The following is a 16,043-nucleotide window of genomic DNA, read 5'->3' on the forward strand; positions in this document are numbered from 1 at the left end:
TCAGGCGCCGGCCGGCCGGCCACTCCTCGCAGGCAGCCGTGGGCTCAGGGAGAAGGCGGCCCCGCCCGGGGTGCTTCCCGCAGCACCTCCCGCGTCGCGGCCACGGGGACAGGCTCTGCCCAGACGGGCCCTCCGCCCGCCGGCCCGCCCGCCTGCCTCCTGGCGGCACTGGGGCCTCGGCCAACGCTCCGACGTCCGTCCCTGAAACCACGGTGTCCCGCGTGACGCTGTGAAGCTCAATGGGGCACATAAGGCAAGAAAGATGTTTCGGGGGGGGGGGTGCGGTGGGGGGGCGCCGCGCTTCCCGGAGGCCGTTGTGTCGCATCCCGTCCTCCTCTAGGTGGGTAAGGGGTCGTCGTCCCCCTTACTGCGCTTGCACTTGCAGCAGAGCACAAACGGGGTGGCCAGGAGCAGGAAGGGCGAGGCCACGAGCAGCAGGAGCCCGAACCCGGCAAAAATGCCCACGACCTGCCGGGGGGGGACACGGGGGCAGAGCGTCAGGCGGCCGGGCCGCAGGCGCCGCAGCTGCGGCGTACACCCCACAGCCGCCACCCCACCCGTCCATCCGTCCATCCGTCCATCACCCCTAGTTCCTTCCCTGCTCCCCCTCCCACTTCTCCTTCTCTTCTGTTCCTTCTTTCACTTCTCTTTCCCTCCCTCTTCCCATCTGAGCACCCAGACACCCGTCCGTTTCCATGTCCCAGGAACGCAGCAGGGCCCCCTGAGCTAGACGCCGTACTGGGTGCTGCTCATACAGGGTCACGTATGGTCTCGGTCTCCAAGGAGCAGCCAGGCAGGTGGAAAGAGACCGCCATCGAATCCACGATAACAATGCACTGAACAAGCCCCGCCCGGGGGCTGCGGGCGAGGGGGGCGCTCGGCAGGGGGGAGGCTTTCGCAGGGAGGTGGCTGGTGATGGAGAAAGGCCGGGGCGGGGCAGTCCCGGTAGGGGCTGAGGCGCCGTGGCCTTCGGGGCGTTTCTCGCATCCTCTATCTTCTTCAACAAATGTCTCTATTTTTCATATTGCGTGGCTGGGTACCTCCTGGGCAGACCGCACGTGCGTGTGTGCGTGTGTGCGAGTGTGAGCGTGAGCGTGCGCGCACGCATTAGTGAGAAGCGTCAGGGCCACGCCCACGCAGCAGGGGCAGAGCCCTTCCTCCCGCTCCTGCCTTGGGACCCGGCTCCCTCCCCTCCCCAGTCGGGGTGGCCGGCCTGCTCAGGGCCCCGAGTGCGGCGACGGGGGTGAGCCCCTCCAGCCTCTCCCCCAACCCGGGGCGTCCCCCAGACTGAACTGCGGGCGTCTCGCCGCAGCCGCAAGCCCCCGGGGCCGGCCTCCAAGGCCCCTCGGACCCTTTCCGCCTCGCTCCTGTTCTGAGCCGGGGGCCTCCACAGAACCATTCGACCCACAACCCGTCCCCGTCCGCTCTGCCTGGACTGTCCTCACGCCTGCACAGCCAGCTCCCCACTCCACACTCTGCCGCGGGCACCCGCTCCCACGGGCCTTCTGACCACAGCCGCCCGCCTCACGCCCCTGCACGGCCGAGTCCGCACGGTGTGGCTGTGGCCGGTGTATGGTCTTGGCCCCGGAGCCGAGTGTGGGCTCCAAGAGCGGCCAGCGCCAGGCTCCCCGCGGGGAACACGGGTGTGTGGACAGTACGCCCGTGTGTGAACGGCAGGCCCTGGGGAACCTGCCGCCCGGGCAGGGCTGCGCAGGGACCTCTTCCCTCCGAGACGAAGCCGCTCGCCTCGGGGCCTCTTCAGGGGTTCCCTCCCCAATGGCTGTGCGAGGACCAACCAGAAGACCGCGGACCGCGGCTGAGACCACGGGTGGGCGCGTGTCCTCTCTGGCCCGAGGCGCACGTCCCCCGTGGGCCCCACTCGGGCCTCCGCTGCCAGACCTCACCTGAGACCAGGAACCGCACGTCCTAGCTCTGTGTCTCTACAGAACAGACTCTGCACCCAACTGGCACCTCGTCCGGAAGCCGCCCTCATGCACGCGTGTGCACATACACACACTCGCTCACACCCACACTCGCTCTTCCCGAGATCCAAGTCCCGGGGGCTCGGCCCCACCTGTGTCCGATGCCAGATGACCGAAGCCCTGGAATGGCCCAGCTTGTTCCGGCAGGGTCCCTTGTCGTAGTGGATCAGGAGGAAGTCGTCCTGGGAAGAAAGAGGGAGAGCGGGGGCCGGTCAGTGCCTGAGCCCTGGGCCACGCTCCCAAAGTCAACGGGGACGCGGGAGGCCGCATGTGACAGTGGAGGGCGAGCAGACACCACCCCGCGGACTCCGGCCGCCCCAGGCCACAGCCCCGGGCTCCGTGGCTTTCCCCGTTTTGGAGGAAGGAGAGAATCGTGTGATGCAGGGTGCTGGTCAAATAGGGGCCCCCCCACCCTCAGGCTGCTCCTGGCCCTGGCTGGGCGCTGTCCTCCGTCCAGGGTCCCTCGGCCTTTGTGCCTTCTTCTCATCCAGGCAGGCTCTTCTCTGGAGGCGAGGTTGCCTTCCTCGCTGGCCGCCCTCCAGCCTGGTGCCGACCTCTCAGCTCAGACCACCCACGCGTTCGCTCCGAGAACCAGCAGGGAACTAGTCTCCGCAGTTCCTGTGACTGTCCAGCAGTGGGCAGTAGCCCCCACAGACTCTTGGAGAAACAGCACCAGCCACTGCCCCCTCAGGTGCTCCGGCCACCTGGGCTTCCCGCGACGCCCCGGGACTGTCAGGCTGCCCTCACTGACACCACACCGACACCAGCCACTTCACTAGGACCCGGCCCTGCGGGGCGCCGCTGAACCCGGCCCCTCTACGTATCGCTCCTTCCCCGGGCTGCCCGTCGCGAAGTCCTGCCCCGCAGGCTCTTCCGCAGGTCTTAAACCTGCTTCCTGAAGCACACACCGAGTCCTGCTGCACGACCCGGAGAAGTCTTTTGGGACCTCCTCTCGCAGACGTGGCCACACGGGCCACACGCGAGTCACCTGGCAGTTCATGGAAAATGCCGATCCCCGAGCCTCCCTGAGCCGCCCGATCCAGCCCGGGGTGGGGCCGGGGCCGGGGAAGCAGGGTCCCCCTGCGAGAGGCCAAGCCTTTGGGCGCCGCACGCAGACCCTCGTCACGGCCACACGTGCGCGTTCTGGCCGAGCTGGGGCCCCGCACGCGGTGCGTCCCGCCTCCTCACGTCCCGCTCTGCTCTCCTCGCCTGGTGAGCGAGCAGTGTGTCCGCCGTCACCCCGCCCCAAACAGCCCTGGCCGGTGCCCCCCCCCCGGCCAGGGCTGCCCGGGCCCCACGCCCACCGGCCGGCGGCACGCTCCCCGGGCCCGCCGTCCCCAGGGTTAGGGGCTCCGCGCCCGGGGCTCCCCGCTTCCCCGGCCGGGCTTCGCCGGCCTCCCCGGGAGCCCGGGACACGCCTCCTGAGCGAGACAGGCACGCGTTGAACCAGGACCTGTCTTCTCCCTCCAGAAGTGCGCTCAGAGGGTTTCCCACACACAAAGAAAGAACTATTGGAATACAATGGAATGCAAACGTATACGCCCCCATAGGTGTGGCACACAGCGCGACCACACGCACGTGGGCTACATGGGTGCGTGTGCAATATATACAGGCTGTGCATGTGTGTGCGCGAACGTGCATGGCACACGCACAGCCCGGCAGGCCCCAGGGCGCCCCCGCTCCTTCGCACAGGCCGGCCCGAGCCCCCGCCGAGCCGACGCCGGGCGTGGGCGGCACTCACGTCCAGGGACTCGAGGCAGTACCAGCAGAAGGCGTGTCTGCAGTTCTTGCACATCATCTGGGCACAGCCTTCGTCTCGCTCTATGTAGACCTTGCACTTGGGGCAGCGTTTGATGGGCGCGTCGTCCTCCTCCGGGCGGAAGGCCGAGCTGCGGGGACAGGCTCCGTCAGGCCCCGCCCACGAGCCCCCCCACGGCCCGCGGAGCCCCCCGGCCTGTGGCACGGGCTCCCCTGGAGCGACCCGGGCCGCTCGTTACTCAGTGAGCTGAAGCCGCACCAAAAGCACAGACACTCCAGAAAGCAGTCACCGAAACACCGTGGGGGGCCGCTTCGGTTTGGGGGGAGAAGGGCAACATTCGCAGACGTCTGTGTTTAGCTCTAAGTACAGAGAATAAAAGAAAACACGACAAAGGCTTAGAATGGCGGTATCTGAGCAGTGGGCTGATGGTCAGATTTTCTGTCCTGGTTCATGTATTTTTTATACTTTCCAAAGGGTGGGCCTTTTTCATGCCCTTTCTCACGTTCTGGGGGAAGAAAAGACGGCGCTGGAACACAGGACCGCCTCGTCCGCGCCCCCTGCCCATCCTGCGGCCCGTCCTGCAGGGGCCTGGCTGGGCTCGCAGGGCCAGCAGGACGGCCCCGGCCGGGGCCCAGCGCTGGCGCGTCTACGAACCCGCTGCGTGGCTTTGTAACCGCCTCTCTGCGCTTCAGTCGCCTCACGCGTGGGGGCAGGAGGAAAGCCACAGGCGACCAGCGTAGGGCGCAGTGGCAGGGGCGTGCGAGGCGCCCGGCACACGGCAGCAACATGCTGGGCTGCTACTGGAAAGGCCACACGGGTATTCAGGTGTGGCCACGGGGTGCTGTCCACCCGGTGCCGCTCACGCCTAAGACGGCTGACGAGCGCACACGGCCCACGGCCCACACCCGCTCCGCACACGCTCGCCGCAGCCGCCTGTGGTGAACGGGATTCCCGTGAAGCCCGCCGGCGCCAAACCCGGCGGGCGAGGCAGCGCTCAGGCCCGATCCCACCGCTTTGGTCTGCAGGTGCGACCTTAAAGCCGAGGGACCAGTTTCCTCATGGGACGCGTGAGCACGTCCGAAGGAAACGCCGGGCACAGAGCTACGTCGGGGAGAGCGCCGCCCCAGGAGGTGGTTTCAAAGAGAAACAGTTACACTCAGGGGGTTCTGGCACCTTCCGGCCCGCCCGGAAATTTAGCCGGTGTGAACAGTGGTTCCCCAGCACTTTCTGGCCCTTGAATTACCACGGCAATGTGAATACTATAAACTCGTATTACGAAGGCGGAGAGGCGCCTATCAGCGGCCGCGTGTGCCAGCGTCTTTACGACGCGGGCGTGACGTGCGTGAGCGAGGATGCCCAGGTGCTGCTCGGCGCCGTGGGTTAGGGGGCGACTGAGCTTTGTAAAAACAGAGTCGGTCACAGGAAAAGAGCTGAGCGCGCTGCCAGTCAGCAATGACACCTGGCAGCGGGCCTGGGGACTGGGGACGCGGGCGGCGGCGCTGAGGACCGCAGCAGCCCAGGGTAGGGACCCTCCCCCGGCCACAAGCTGGGGCGGTGAAGGTCCAACCGCGGCGTGGCGGCCTCCGGGGGAAGCGGCCGCGTAAACAGAGAGGCTGAACTCACCGCGGCTGGGGCCGCCGTCCACACAGCCCTCCCCGAAGGGGACACGGGGGCGGGGGCGGCCCTGCCCCGGGGACCCAGCAGCTGAACTAAGGTGGGGACGTGAGCCAGGCCTCCACGGTGACAAGGGGCCCCAGGGACAGGAGGGGGCGGAGCCGGGCATGGCAGGGACAGGCACCCACGCGCGTCCGGGACAGAGCAGGGATGTGTCCCGGGGACGCCCAGAGGGCAGTGGGGCACTGGGGGTGGCCGCACAGGGGGGCGGGGGGTGGGGGGGCCAGCCGGCAACCGCACCTTGGGCTGGGCGGCGGGGGCCCGTCTGTCAGAAACATGGTCTTGGTAGTGCAAGGCCAACTCTAATGGAACCACAGGCCACTGCAGCTTTCTAGGACAATAAAAGGTGAATGTGACCACTTTCCCATGGTTCCACCTACCAAACTTCAAGGTACAGCGATGGCGCGCAGCGCCCACTGGGGCACCAGCCGAGGGGCCGGGAGGGGCCGGGAGGGGCCGGGAGGGCGGGAACGCAGTGGCGATTGGCCACATTCTCCTGACGGGCTCGGCCTTTCAGGAGACTCAGCCCCCGGGAACGTGTCGTCGGGGGTCCTGCTGGTACTTAGAACCACCGCCCCCCACGATATCCTGCTTCCGCACCCCATTTCGGGGCACCTTCCACAGGGGAGTTCTGGGAGAATCTCAGGACGCAGAGCCGCCCAGGAACTGACCGTCCATGCGTCTGCCCTTCTGGGCGGGCAGAGGGTGGCTTGGTTCCCAGGCCCCTTGGTGTTTCCAGGGCCCGCCCAGCCCCGGCCCACAATCAGGTCTCGAAAAGAAACAATAAACCAACCCAGGCGTGCATGCTCCCCAGCAGAGGGGCGGACCCGGTGCGGCCACGCCCGCCCCGCAGCCTCGAGCACGGCGCCCCCTTCCCCTCTCGCGCCTCCTCCAAGCCCGCCCCCACGCCCCGGCCCCGGGCCTACCTGGTGTCCCCGGGGAGGAAGGTGATCGGCACGGCCTCGGGGCAGCCCTGGCCGGGGTGCCAGCTGGCTTTGCAGGCAGAGCAGAACTCCGTGTCGCAGGCTTCGCACTGCACCAACTGGGGCGTCTGCAGCCCCATCTCCTGGAGCTGGCACACGGCCTGGCAGGTGGACGCCGGGCACCAGGTCCGACAGGGGTCCAGGAGCACCTCTAGCACAGGGACGAGAGGGACAGGTCAGGCCTCGGAGGAGGGCGTCCGGTCAGCAGTCGCGACGACGCCGGTGCCGTCGGGCTCTCTCCTCACGCCAGGCATCCCTGCCTCCGAGCCGGCTCCAGACGCCCCGGGGTCCCCTGGGGAGGCTGCTGCCTGCGCCCCGCGTGCCCAGGGCGGCCCTGCCAACCCTCTGAGAGCCCGTGGCCCCAGGGTTTCTGGGGCAGGCCAGTGCGTTCGGGCGGTGGCCTCGCAGCCCGGCCCAGAGCAAGGCAGGCAGCGGGCCCGGGGACAGTCGCCAGATGGCTCACGCTCCTGAGGCTGCCTCCTGCCCCGTTTGCGCCCAGGCCACAGAGCTGCCTGCTCTGTGGGGTCACCGGGTCTCCCGTCCCGTGGAGGTCAAGCTGCTACGGAGCCAGGTTTCAGGGAACGAGTCAGGAAGTCGGTTTGGAAAACAGGATGCCGGATGCTGCTGCGTCTCCGTCTCCTGGCCCAGAATTGCCCAGAACTCGCATTCCTTCACACAATGGGTCCCCGGCTGCCCGCCCCCGCGCGCCTGGTTTTGCATTTCATTTAACCCTTTTGCTGTGTGACTCCGAGTTCTCAGTGAGGGCCAGTGGGGGCCGGCGGGGGGGCGGCAGGAGACCGCGGAATGTGGTGCCCCGCCGAAGCTCGCCGCCGCTTTCCCAGGCTGCGGTCGGCCCGGCTCTCTGAGCTCCCCAGCAGGGCCGCTCTCAGGGAGCCACCCGAGGCGACTGAATTTCGTGGGGGAGACTTGGGCGCCATGAAAGGCCGTGCTTACGGGCCAGCAAACCCAAGGGCAGCCAGGGCGGGTTCCGCTCACCCACGTCCAAAGTGGGATTTGTCCTCACGGGGGACCCGCGAAGGCGGGGCTGGCGGCGGCCCCCGCCCCCCAGCAGGCTGCCGCAGGACACGCGTGCTCGCCACAGGTAAGTGGGCAGCCAGGGCCGGCCGTCCAGGAAGAGGCTTGAACACAACTGCGGCGTCTGCTCCGGGCGCCAGCAAACCTTTGCCACAGAGGGGCCGGCGGGGAGTGTCCCGGCCTGGGAGGGCCTTGCAGACTCGCTCCCACTGCTGCGCGCTGCTGCTGTAGCAGGAAGGCAGCCATGTGGACCCCAAGCGGGTGTTCCAATAAAGCTTTATTGACAACACCGGGCCCACTGGTCATGGCTGGCCAGCTCCCGACCTTATCTAACTCCCCGCTCTGCCTTTTTCATTAAAGCATATTAATCAATGGCATAAAACTATGAGATAGGTAGGCCGGGCCGAAGATCAGAACAATTCGATAATATAGAAACTCTGGAATTCAGGGAAGTGCATGACTCCCGCACTGACCTCCGTGGTGGGGCCGCAGAACCACGAGGCCCCCCTCGCGAGTGAATGAGCAAAACCGAGCTGCTACTGGTTCGCGGTTTCAACACTGGCCTCTCCGACAGTGGCTCCGGCCGTCAGAGCCGAGGAGGTGGCTTTATGGGGAGATGCAGCCTCTGCCTCCAGGACAGCAGCCCGGGCAGCTGCCGGCCGCCGGCCGGAGCTGGGGGCAGGCGGGGGGTGGGGGGCTGCCCGGGCGGGGCGCTGGCGCCATGGGCGTGCCGGGCGCGCCTCAGTGTCGGGGCGGCCGCCGGCGTCCTCCTTGGGGGCCGCGGCCTGCGGAGCACCTAGCAGCCCTGCCCCCTTCCCCGACTCACCTCGAGCACGTCCCGCACAGCCCCCTGCATGCCCTGCTCTGCCCGACAGGACCCCTTGGCGCACACGCCCAGGAAGGGCCCTGCAGGCCGCGGGGACCGTGAGCCCGACGCCACGCGGCACATGGAGAGAACAGGGCCGGTCTCCCGGGAGCCCCCGCTGAGACCCTCCGGTTCCCACCGCCCTTCCTGTCGCTGCGGGGAGCTGTGACCTCAGGCAGGGCCCTCGCTCCCAAGCCATGTGCTGTCTCCTCACGCGCGTGTCTTTCCTCCTTGCACAAAAGCGTAGCTGTTGCCCGCTACCGTGAGAGGCCCAGGTACGTTATGGCATTCAGGGCCGAGGGGACCCAGTTACGGTTTCCATGGCAACGATGTCTGTCCTCGTGGAGCTGTGGCACGGTGCTGCCTGTCCCACGGGAGAGACTCCCTGCGTGGGAGATGAAGGGCAAACACTCTGTCCACTCCGACAACTGTAAGCGGGTGTCAGGGCACGCAGACCCCCATGACACGGCCCCGGGCCCCCTCTTTCCCCTGCACTTCCAGTGGATTCTGCACCAGCTTCCCCACCGCGGAGCTGCACCAGCTGGGGGCACGAGGCCCCCAAGGAAATCCAGCCCCGGCTGGAGTGGCTCCGTGGTTGAGCGCCAGCCTGCAAACCAAAGCGTCGCGGGTTCCGTTCCCAGTCAGGGCCCAGGCCTGGGCTGCAAGCCAGGTCCCCAGCAGGGGGCGTGCGAGAGGCCACCACACGGGGATGTTTCCCTCACTTTCTCCCTCCCTTCCCATCTCTAAAAATAAATAAATAAAATCTTTAAAAAATAACGCCTCTGCGGAAAAAAAAAAACGGAAATCCACCCTGGGCAACACCCGAGAGGGTTTCTCTCCAGGTGGGGCAAAGGTAGGTTTACAGTTGTTGTATGAAAAACACTACGATTAATAAATAACAACACAAGAATACACTGTTTCCTGTACTCACAACTGTAAACCTGCTTTTGCCCCACCCTGTCTGTGCACACGTATCTACATGTATCTAGCACATGTGTATCTAACAGGCTTTAGATGTGTCCTATACATCATAGTATAATAGATCTAGTGTTCATATAGAAATATGTGTACACAGTGCATTTTCAAACCAGGCAAGCAGTCCATGTTCTGGCCCAGCAGAAGCAGCCAATCCCAGTCCCCAAAGCTGTATTAATTATATAGCAGGCTCCTAAAAGCTTCACCTATATAAAAACCCACGACTTTCTTTAAAGGCGTTTTTCCCTTTTAAGCACGGCTTTCCCTTGAGGAGCACGCTGTGGCGGGCACGCGCCCGCACCCCTGCGCGGGCCAGGGGGACTGTGGCCACACGGGGGCCGCGCCGGTGGGCCGGTGGCACCGCGGCGGCCGCAGGGCCCGTCCTGTGGGGAGGCCATGTGGCTGCCGGGAGCCCCTGCCCCTGGTTGGCCTGCACAGGTACTTCATCTGTGAGCGGCGCCGTCCTTCAAAAGCACAAACCCACGCCAAGGCCTGGCTCAGCCGCGCCGACGGGGGCTGGGCTGCCCGCGGCGTGCGGTCCCGGGGACGCGCCGGCCTCTCTGGGCACCAGGCGCCCCTGGAGGGGCGGGCACGGCGTGACGCCTGCAACCGGGGACACGGGAGCGGGGCGCCCACAGGCGGGCGCCCAACAGGTGGTGACAAGGGTCCCCATCGAAAGCCCTCCCCCGCCAGCCTCCGGGGTCCTCCCGCTGGCTGGGCAGAGGCTCCAAACGGAAAACGTCCCTCGCGGCTCCTGCCCGCCAGACGCCCGGCGGGGGCGGCGGGGACAGCCCAGGACTCGCAGTTCAAATGGAGGCCTTCACAGCAGCTCGGGCTAGAGTTCTAGGCCACGTGGAGGCAGAGCTGGCAACTTAAACTCACCGCAGGATATCTGGAGAAAGAAATGTGTCCCGAAAACCCTGGAACTGTCTGAGTTTCCTTCCAGGGCCTTTCAAAGGGAGGGAGCAAGTCGAAATGTGTTTTCCGGTCGCATCTCAAAGCCTGTTCGAGGACTGGCCGTGCACAACAGCTGGACTTTAGCTCTAACGCTGGAGCATTTCCTTTAGATAGGTCTTTAGTCACATTAAGTCTGAGCCCCTTTGTTTCGGCTTCTGATGTGGCAAACCATTTTAAAGCAAGAGGTTTGACAGGCATATTTTTCAGCCTAAGTCAAGCTGGCTTCATTTTTATGCAAAAGGAAAAAAAAACACTTTGACAAAGCCAAGGTACTGAAGAAATAACAGTTATAATGATTAGGCCAGAACATTTACCCAGCTGCATTTTTAAATTAAATTCAATGTCACTGAAAGTTCATTTTCTTATAACCCAAATAGCTGCCACTTTCTGTCAAGAGCCTCTCGGGAACATGTTTTCAGAAGAGCCTCAAAGTTCAGAAACCCAAATTAACCGGTTTTATAGCTGTGCGTGCAGGCTGGTGTGTGTCACAGGGTCTTAGATCTAAGTTCTACACGGTCCAAGCCAAATGACAGATGCCAGTTAGGTAAAGAAGCTCTTGAAAAGAAATTTTAAGGCCATCAGAAGCGTTTTTTGTTTTCTTCAGTTGGCCACACATCTAACTTTTTTCTGGGAAGTAATTCTCAAGAGGAAATATCCTTAGTATTTCTTTAAAACAACAACACACACATATTCTCTCTCTCTCTCTCTCTCTCTTTCCACGTTCAGCAAAGCAGGAGGCCCTGACCCCGGGCTCTGTCTGCTCCTCGTCCCCCCGACGGGGCGGTTTCCGTGTGAACCAGCCCCATGGCTGGACCTCAGGAGCGGTGATGCAGGCAGGCTCTGAGGCCGCACCCCCCGCCCCCACCGGAGGTCCGGGGGACAGACTTCAGCAACTGCAAGCTGAGCTGGGACTTTCAGAATCTGGTCTGTTCACAATGACGTTTTGCCTACATGAGTGAGTCCTTCAGAGGAGCCCAAGGCCCGGGTTTTAAATATGTAAGTGAGGCCAAAGGGAACCCGCGGGCTCCTGCAAACATCACGGCGTGCGGCCGGCCGAGGTCAGAGGGCGAAGGGAAAGACCTGCGCTGCCCGGCCCTGCAAACACGGTCAGGCTTTGCCACGTCCACTTGGAAACGTTGTCAACAATGTCACGGCTACCTCACGCGCATTTCACGCCTGCTCCGCGCAGGGCGCTGGGGAACCCCAGGCCTGGGCAGGCGGGGCTCCGGCCCAGAGGGCCGGGCAGGGCACGGGGCGAGGGATGGAGCCGCCCCGCCCCGCCGCCCACTAGAGATGGAGATCAGCGTGATCAGTCAGCCTCCCAGGTGCCGGTGTGAGGATAAGGACGGCCTCAAAGGGCCGCTGTAAGCTCACAGAGATGAGACACGCAGCCCCGGAGCCCAGGCCTGCCGGGGCTGGCCCTTGCGTGCGAGGGAAAGGTCACGGTCACGCTCTGCGTGGGGGTGGCTGGGTGAGCGCCTCTCCTCCCCTCTGCCGGCCCCGGGCCTGCTGCCAGGCCTCAGCGTCTCTCACGTCCATGCAGGTCTCAGAATTTAGCCCTCAGACAGCAGGGCTGGGGACGAGCGCCCAGGGAGGGCCGGCCCTCTACCCGCCCCCCATCCCGTGAGGCCGCCTCCCCTGTAAACAGCTTCAGGAGTCGTCCCTGCCTCCCCTCGGACCCCCGGCGGAGGCCGCTGCCGCGGCGCTCTTCCGAGAATGCAGCCTGTTGAAGCCAAAGGACGCTCCCTCCCAGCCACCGAACACACCCCCGCGGGCTGCCCGGACTCCAACACCGGACTCGTAACCGGCTACCACGCCGGGGCACCTACCTCTTTCAAATTGTAGCTTTTTATATCTTTGCATAATTTCAGCGGCAACCATGCACTCGATCTAAGGGAGGAAAAATAGAAAGCAAGAGTATAACAAGCTGAGGGCTGGGACACAGCGCAGCTCGGCCGAAAGGGAGCCCACGTGCCTCGTTCTCCTGCAGGTGGCCCTGCTTGGGACAGGCCGCATCCGGGCAGCTGATGGCCGTTTCCAGTCCTTCTTTGATCAAGAGCTCCACGTACTGTTTCAGGCACTGGAAGGAGAAAACAGAGAAGCAGCTGTAAACGTCTGCACTTCCTTGAGGCTGAACAAACAGTGATGCATTATAAGAAAACAAAAACAAAACCAAAAAACACCTCAAGCACATTGTTTGTATTTTCGCTGTGTAGCCCGAAGCTGCCACCCCTTCAGAGGTTTTGTTCACCCACCCGTACTGACGGGGTGGCCTCTGAGCCGGGGCCACACGCTGGTGCACAGGAGTCGGGCACAAGGACGGGGTCCCTGCTCACAGCCCCGCAGGGACAAGGCCCGGAGGGCTGCCCGCAAGGGGACAGGTGGGGAGGAAGGGCTTGGGGTCACCCTGCTCAAGTGCACGCTAGTGTCCACTGTGGCAGGGACGGGGGGACCCCTCCGTCGTCGCATGTGAAAACAGAGTCCCCAGCTCAGCCAGAGAGCGAGGACCCAGCCCTGCCGCGGCCCGGGCTCACGCCCCGGGAGCCCAGCCCGCTGGGGCCAGCTGCCGGCCTCCTGCCCTGGCCCTCGCCGTCCAGGACGCCTCTCCGCCTCGCGCGCTGTGTGTGTCCGAGGTCAGTCAGGGAGCCCAGGCGGGGGGTGATTCCCTAGCAGAGACCATGAGGCCGCATGCGCAACCCTCTTGCGCCACAGCCTGCTGGTCTCAGAGCCCGGGGCGCCCTGGGAAGTGTCCACACCAGAAGTACCCATTGGAAGGGAGACCCGGCAGCCCCCAGGTGGGCTCGCTGCCCACAGGTGCCGAGACACACACTCTGAGAGCGCAGGGGCACAGGACCCCGGGGCCACGACGCGGAAGGACAGCAGCGAGAAGCATCGGCCTCCCGGCACCGCCCCCCGCGTCTGACCAGGGCCCCCGGCCCAGGCCTGCGTTTGTCACACCGACGCCGTCACACCTGGAATCCGGCGAGGGCGATGCCCCAGGAAAAGCCCAGCGCGCTGTTTCCAAGGCCTCTAAGTCTTCAGCGCGTCACAGGAACCGCCCGGGACAGTGCTGCACGCGGCCCCCAGGAGGAGCCGGCGGGGCGGTCAGAGCCAGCCCGTCACTCTCTCCCCCTCACCCCCTGCCCGCCCCGCCCCTGCAGGTTGGGTGGCTGCCCCACCCACAGCGGAGGTGGAGGAATCCTGTGCCAGAGAGACAGCCTGGGAGACTGCGCGGGAAGTGCCCCGTATTTTGCCACGTACAATGCTCCTTGTTACCTAAATTTTTGAGGGAATAATAAGGATGCACACTATACCTGGGCAGGACCTGAAATACCTTGTCTCTATTCTTGTGTTTTTGTAATTATTTGTTCCGTACAATTTCTTGTACCATATTAGGTTAAAAAAGAACTGCTAAAATTCCTTTATAATATTAAAAACACGTACCTAACTATAAATAAGTAACAAATTAGGTTAAAAAAACTAAAACAGAAGATTTTTTTCCTGAAAGTTTGGGCCCAAAATGTGAGTGCACATTATATACGGCAAAATACGGTCGTATTGGTCCAATATATGAATAATAAACTATGCATTTTATTTAAACAAGTAATGCAGTAATTCTCACCATCTTATCAGACTAAACAAAAAAAATGTGCCTCAGGAAAGACCCAAGAGGGCAATTTCTTTAAAAAATGGGTGGGGACCGAGGAAGCCCTCAGAGGGAGGGCTCCAGACCGTCTCTCAGGAGCCCTGAGCAGAACGCGGTGACGTCGCGCGCCGGGGGCCGTGGCGGCCTGCCCGACCGAGGCCCCCGCGTGGCAGTCGATTCCGTTGCCCGGCCAGAGGCCCTGAACTTAGACTGTCCTGGGATCACCTGCGTTTCGCCAACCCGAGAATCGTGGGGAGCCCCCGTCCCCGGGGGAGCGAGGCGGGGCCGGGAGGCAGCGGTGCCGGGGCAAACGCACCAGCACCAACCGCAGGTCTCAGGACAGAAGGGGGCAGGAGGGGGCCCCCGCAGGGCCTCCGGGGGCCTGTGCCCCCCCTGGCGGCACCGGGCCACCTGTGTGGGGAGACAGTGCCGAGCCCCGGCTCCAGGGGTCCGTTTGCTGCCGGGAGGTCACAGGAATGTCCTGTTTATGGCCTCGTGAAACGCGAGGAAAGGAGGAGGCCGTGGTCTTTGGAGCTCAGTGGCTCGTGGAGCCCGGGTCCTTCTGGGCAGAGGCCACGGTGGCTCCTTAATGAGTTTGGGCCACAGCTCTCTCCATGACAAGTAAGGGATGTCTGACCACCCCACCTACAGCGACGCTCAGGACGCGGCACCGACTCCGTGCCTGTGACCCACGCGCTCTGCGGTCTGTCTGTCTGTGAGACCTGTTTCTTACAGTCATGGAAAGAAAAATAAAAACAAACAGCTTAGCCGCAAGGCCATTGCCCTACTTTCTATAATTAAGCTCGCCTGCGCTGGGCCTCGGGAGGCCACAGGCTCGGGAGACCGGGCATGTGCTGGCGCCTCCCGCCGCGCCCCGCAGGGCGGTGCGCCCCGGCGGGCTTCCTTCTGCCAGGCAATTACAGCTGGCCTGAGACACGCCCCCGGGGCATCGACCGAGCGCTCAGCGCCTCGGCCTGCAGGCGCCCGAAGGCCAGCTGGCCGGCGCCGACTCCCTTTACGAAACAGCTCCATTCTGGGAGGATCCACTTGTTGCAACACAGGAAGAGCAAGCCCAGCCCCCTCCCAGATAGCAGGGGGGCCAGGACTCGCGAGCGCCCTTTTCCAATCGTAAAGCAGAAAGGTGTTTTGAAAGGAGCACCAAAAAGTGGGCTAACAGAGAAACTTCCGTGAAAGTGGACGCGCGGGATCTCCCCACCATCCCATCCGTCGTAGGTGTCGGCCATCAAATGTCAAAGCGCCACGTGACCCCTTTGCCCCCCAAACAGAGCCAGAGGCTCAGGAGCGCTGCCCTCACTCCGCCCAACGGACAAACCGAGAGGCTGTTCGTTTGACGTCTCAAGAATCAGAAGGGGCTTGGGAAGATACGCGCGCCTGTTTGGGCATCTTGCCAACACCCGGGCCGGGTCCCAGGCCCTCGCGGCTGCGGGGCCTCCCGGAAGGGAGCACGGAGGCCGGCTGGGGGAGGCGGAGGCCAGTGCACAGAACGGGGGCGGCGGGGGGCAGTGCGGGGGGGGGGTGAGAGCGTGAGTCCCAGGGGTCCTTCCCAGGGAGGGTGGGCTGGGGGCGGGGGGCGGACACAGAAAACCCTCCGCCCTCCACCGAGGGGGTGGCGTGGGAATGCCCCACCCCAGCCCTCGGCCTTCCCGCGTCTTTGGTAAGCCCTTTCCTAAGGGCCCTGAAGAGAGAATTATCCGACTGCAATGCAGGAGCCCTGGAGGGCACGCCCCCGCCCCCAGGCCTGCGCACAGGTGCCTGCCTCCCTCCCCCGCCCAGAGCAGCAGGGAGCCAGCCACCCGCCTGCCACATTGTAACTGCTCATGCAGGGTCTTAAAAACAGCCAGCCGGCGGCCCTGCTGCCTCCCCGCAGCCCTCCTCTGAGAAAACAGCACTCTCTTTCTCTCTTCACAGCCCCGGGTTAAATTATGCATTTGACATGACTTACAGTGGCTTAGTTATTGCACTCCTATTCTCGAGAAACAGAAAACCAAAACAGCAACAAAAAGTGAACGCCCTCGTGAAAAGGCTGGGTGAGTGGACGACTCAACGGGAAGAAGACAAAGCCGGGGAACCGAGGTGGGTGGCTGCAGGCAGCAGACAGGGGCGGGGCCACCGGGACAGGGGACTGGCCTCCCCTGCAGGAGGCAGC

The 16,043-nt window shown here is 64.0% G+C and overlaps 1 protein-coding gene across 1 annotated transcript in view; it reads right to left on the reverse strand.

Moving 5' to 3' along the window:
* Positions 1-297: 297 nt before the first annotated feature.
* Positions 298-16,043, reverse strand: part of RNF144A (ring finger protein 144A) — a 63,083-nt gene continuing 47,337 nt past the window's right edge. The window contains exons 3-8 of the mRNA XM_054566645.1: positions 12,206-12,310; positions 12,060-12,120; positions 6,342-6,549; positions 3,724-3,871; positions 2,075-2,164; positions 298-468 (exon numbers count right to left, since the gene is read on the reverse strand). Coding sequence (XP_054422620.1) covers positions 337-468; positions 2,075-2,164; positions 3,724-3,871; positions 6,342-6,549; positions 12,060-12,120; positions 12,206-12,310 — 744 coding nt within the window. The 3' untranslated portion in view covers positions 298-336. The remainder of the gene's footprint in view (positions 469-2,074; positions 2,165-3,723; positions 3,872-6,341; positions 6,550-12,059; positions 12,121-12,205; positions 12,311-16,043) is intronic.

Source organism: Pteronotus mesoamericanus, unplaced genomic scaffold (genome assembly GCF_021234165.1).
Source record: "Pteronotus mesoamericanus isolate MK-2021 breed Mesoamerican mustached bat unplaced genomic scaffold, CSHL_Meso_final contig_101, whole genome shotgun sequence".
In the NCBI taxonomy this organism is placed as follows: domain Eukaryota; kingdom Metazoa; phylum Chordata; class Mammalia; order Chiroptera; family Mormoopidae; genus Pteronotus; species Pteronotus mesoamericanus.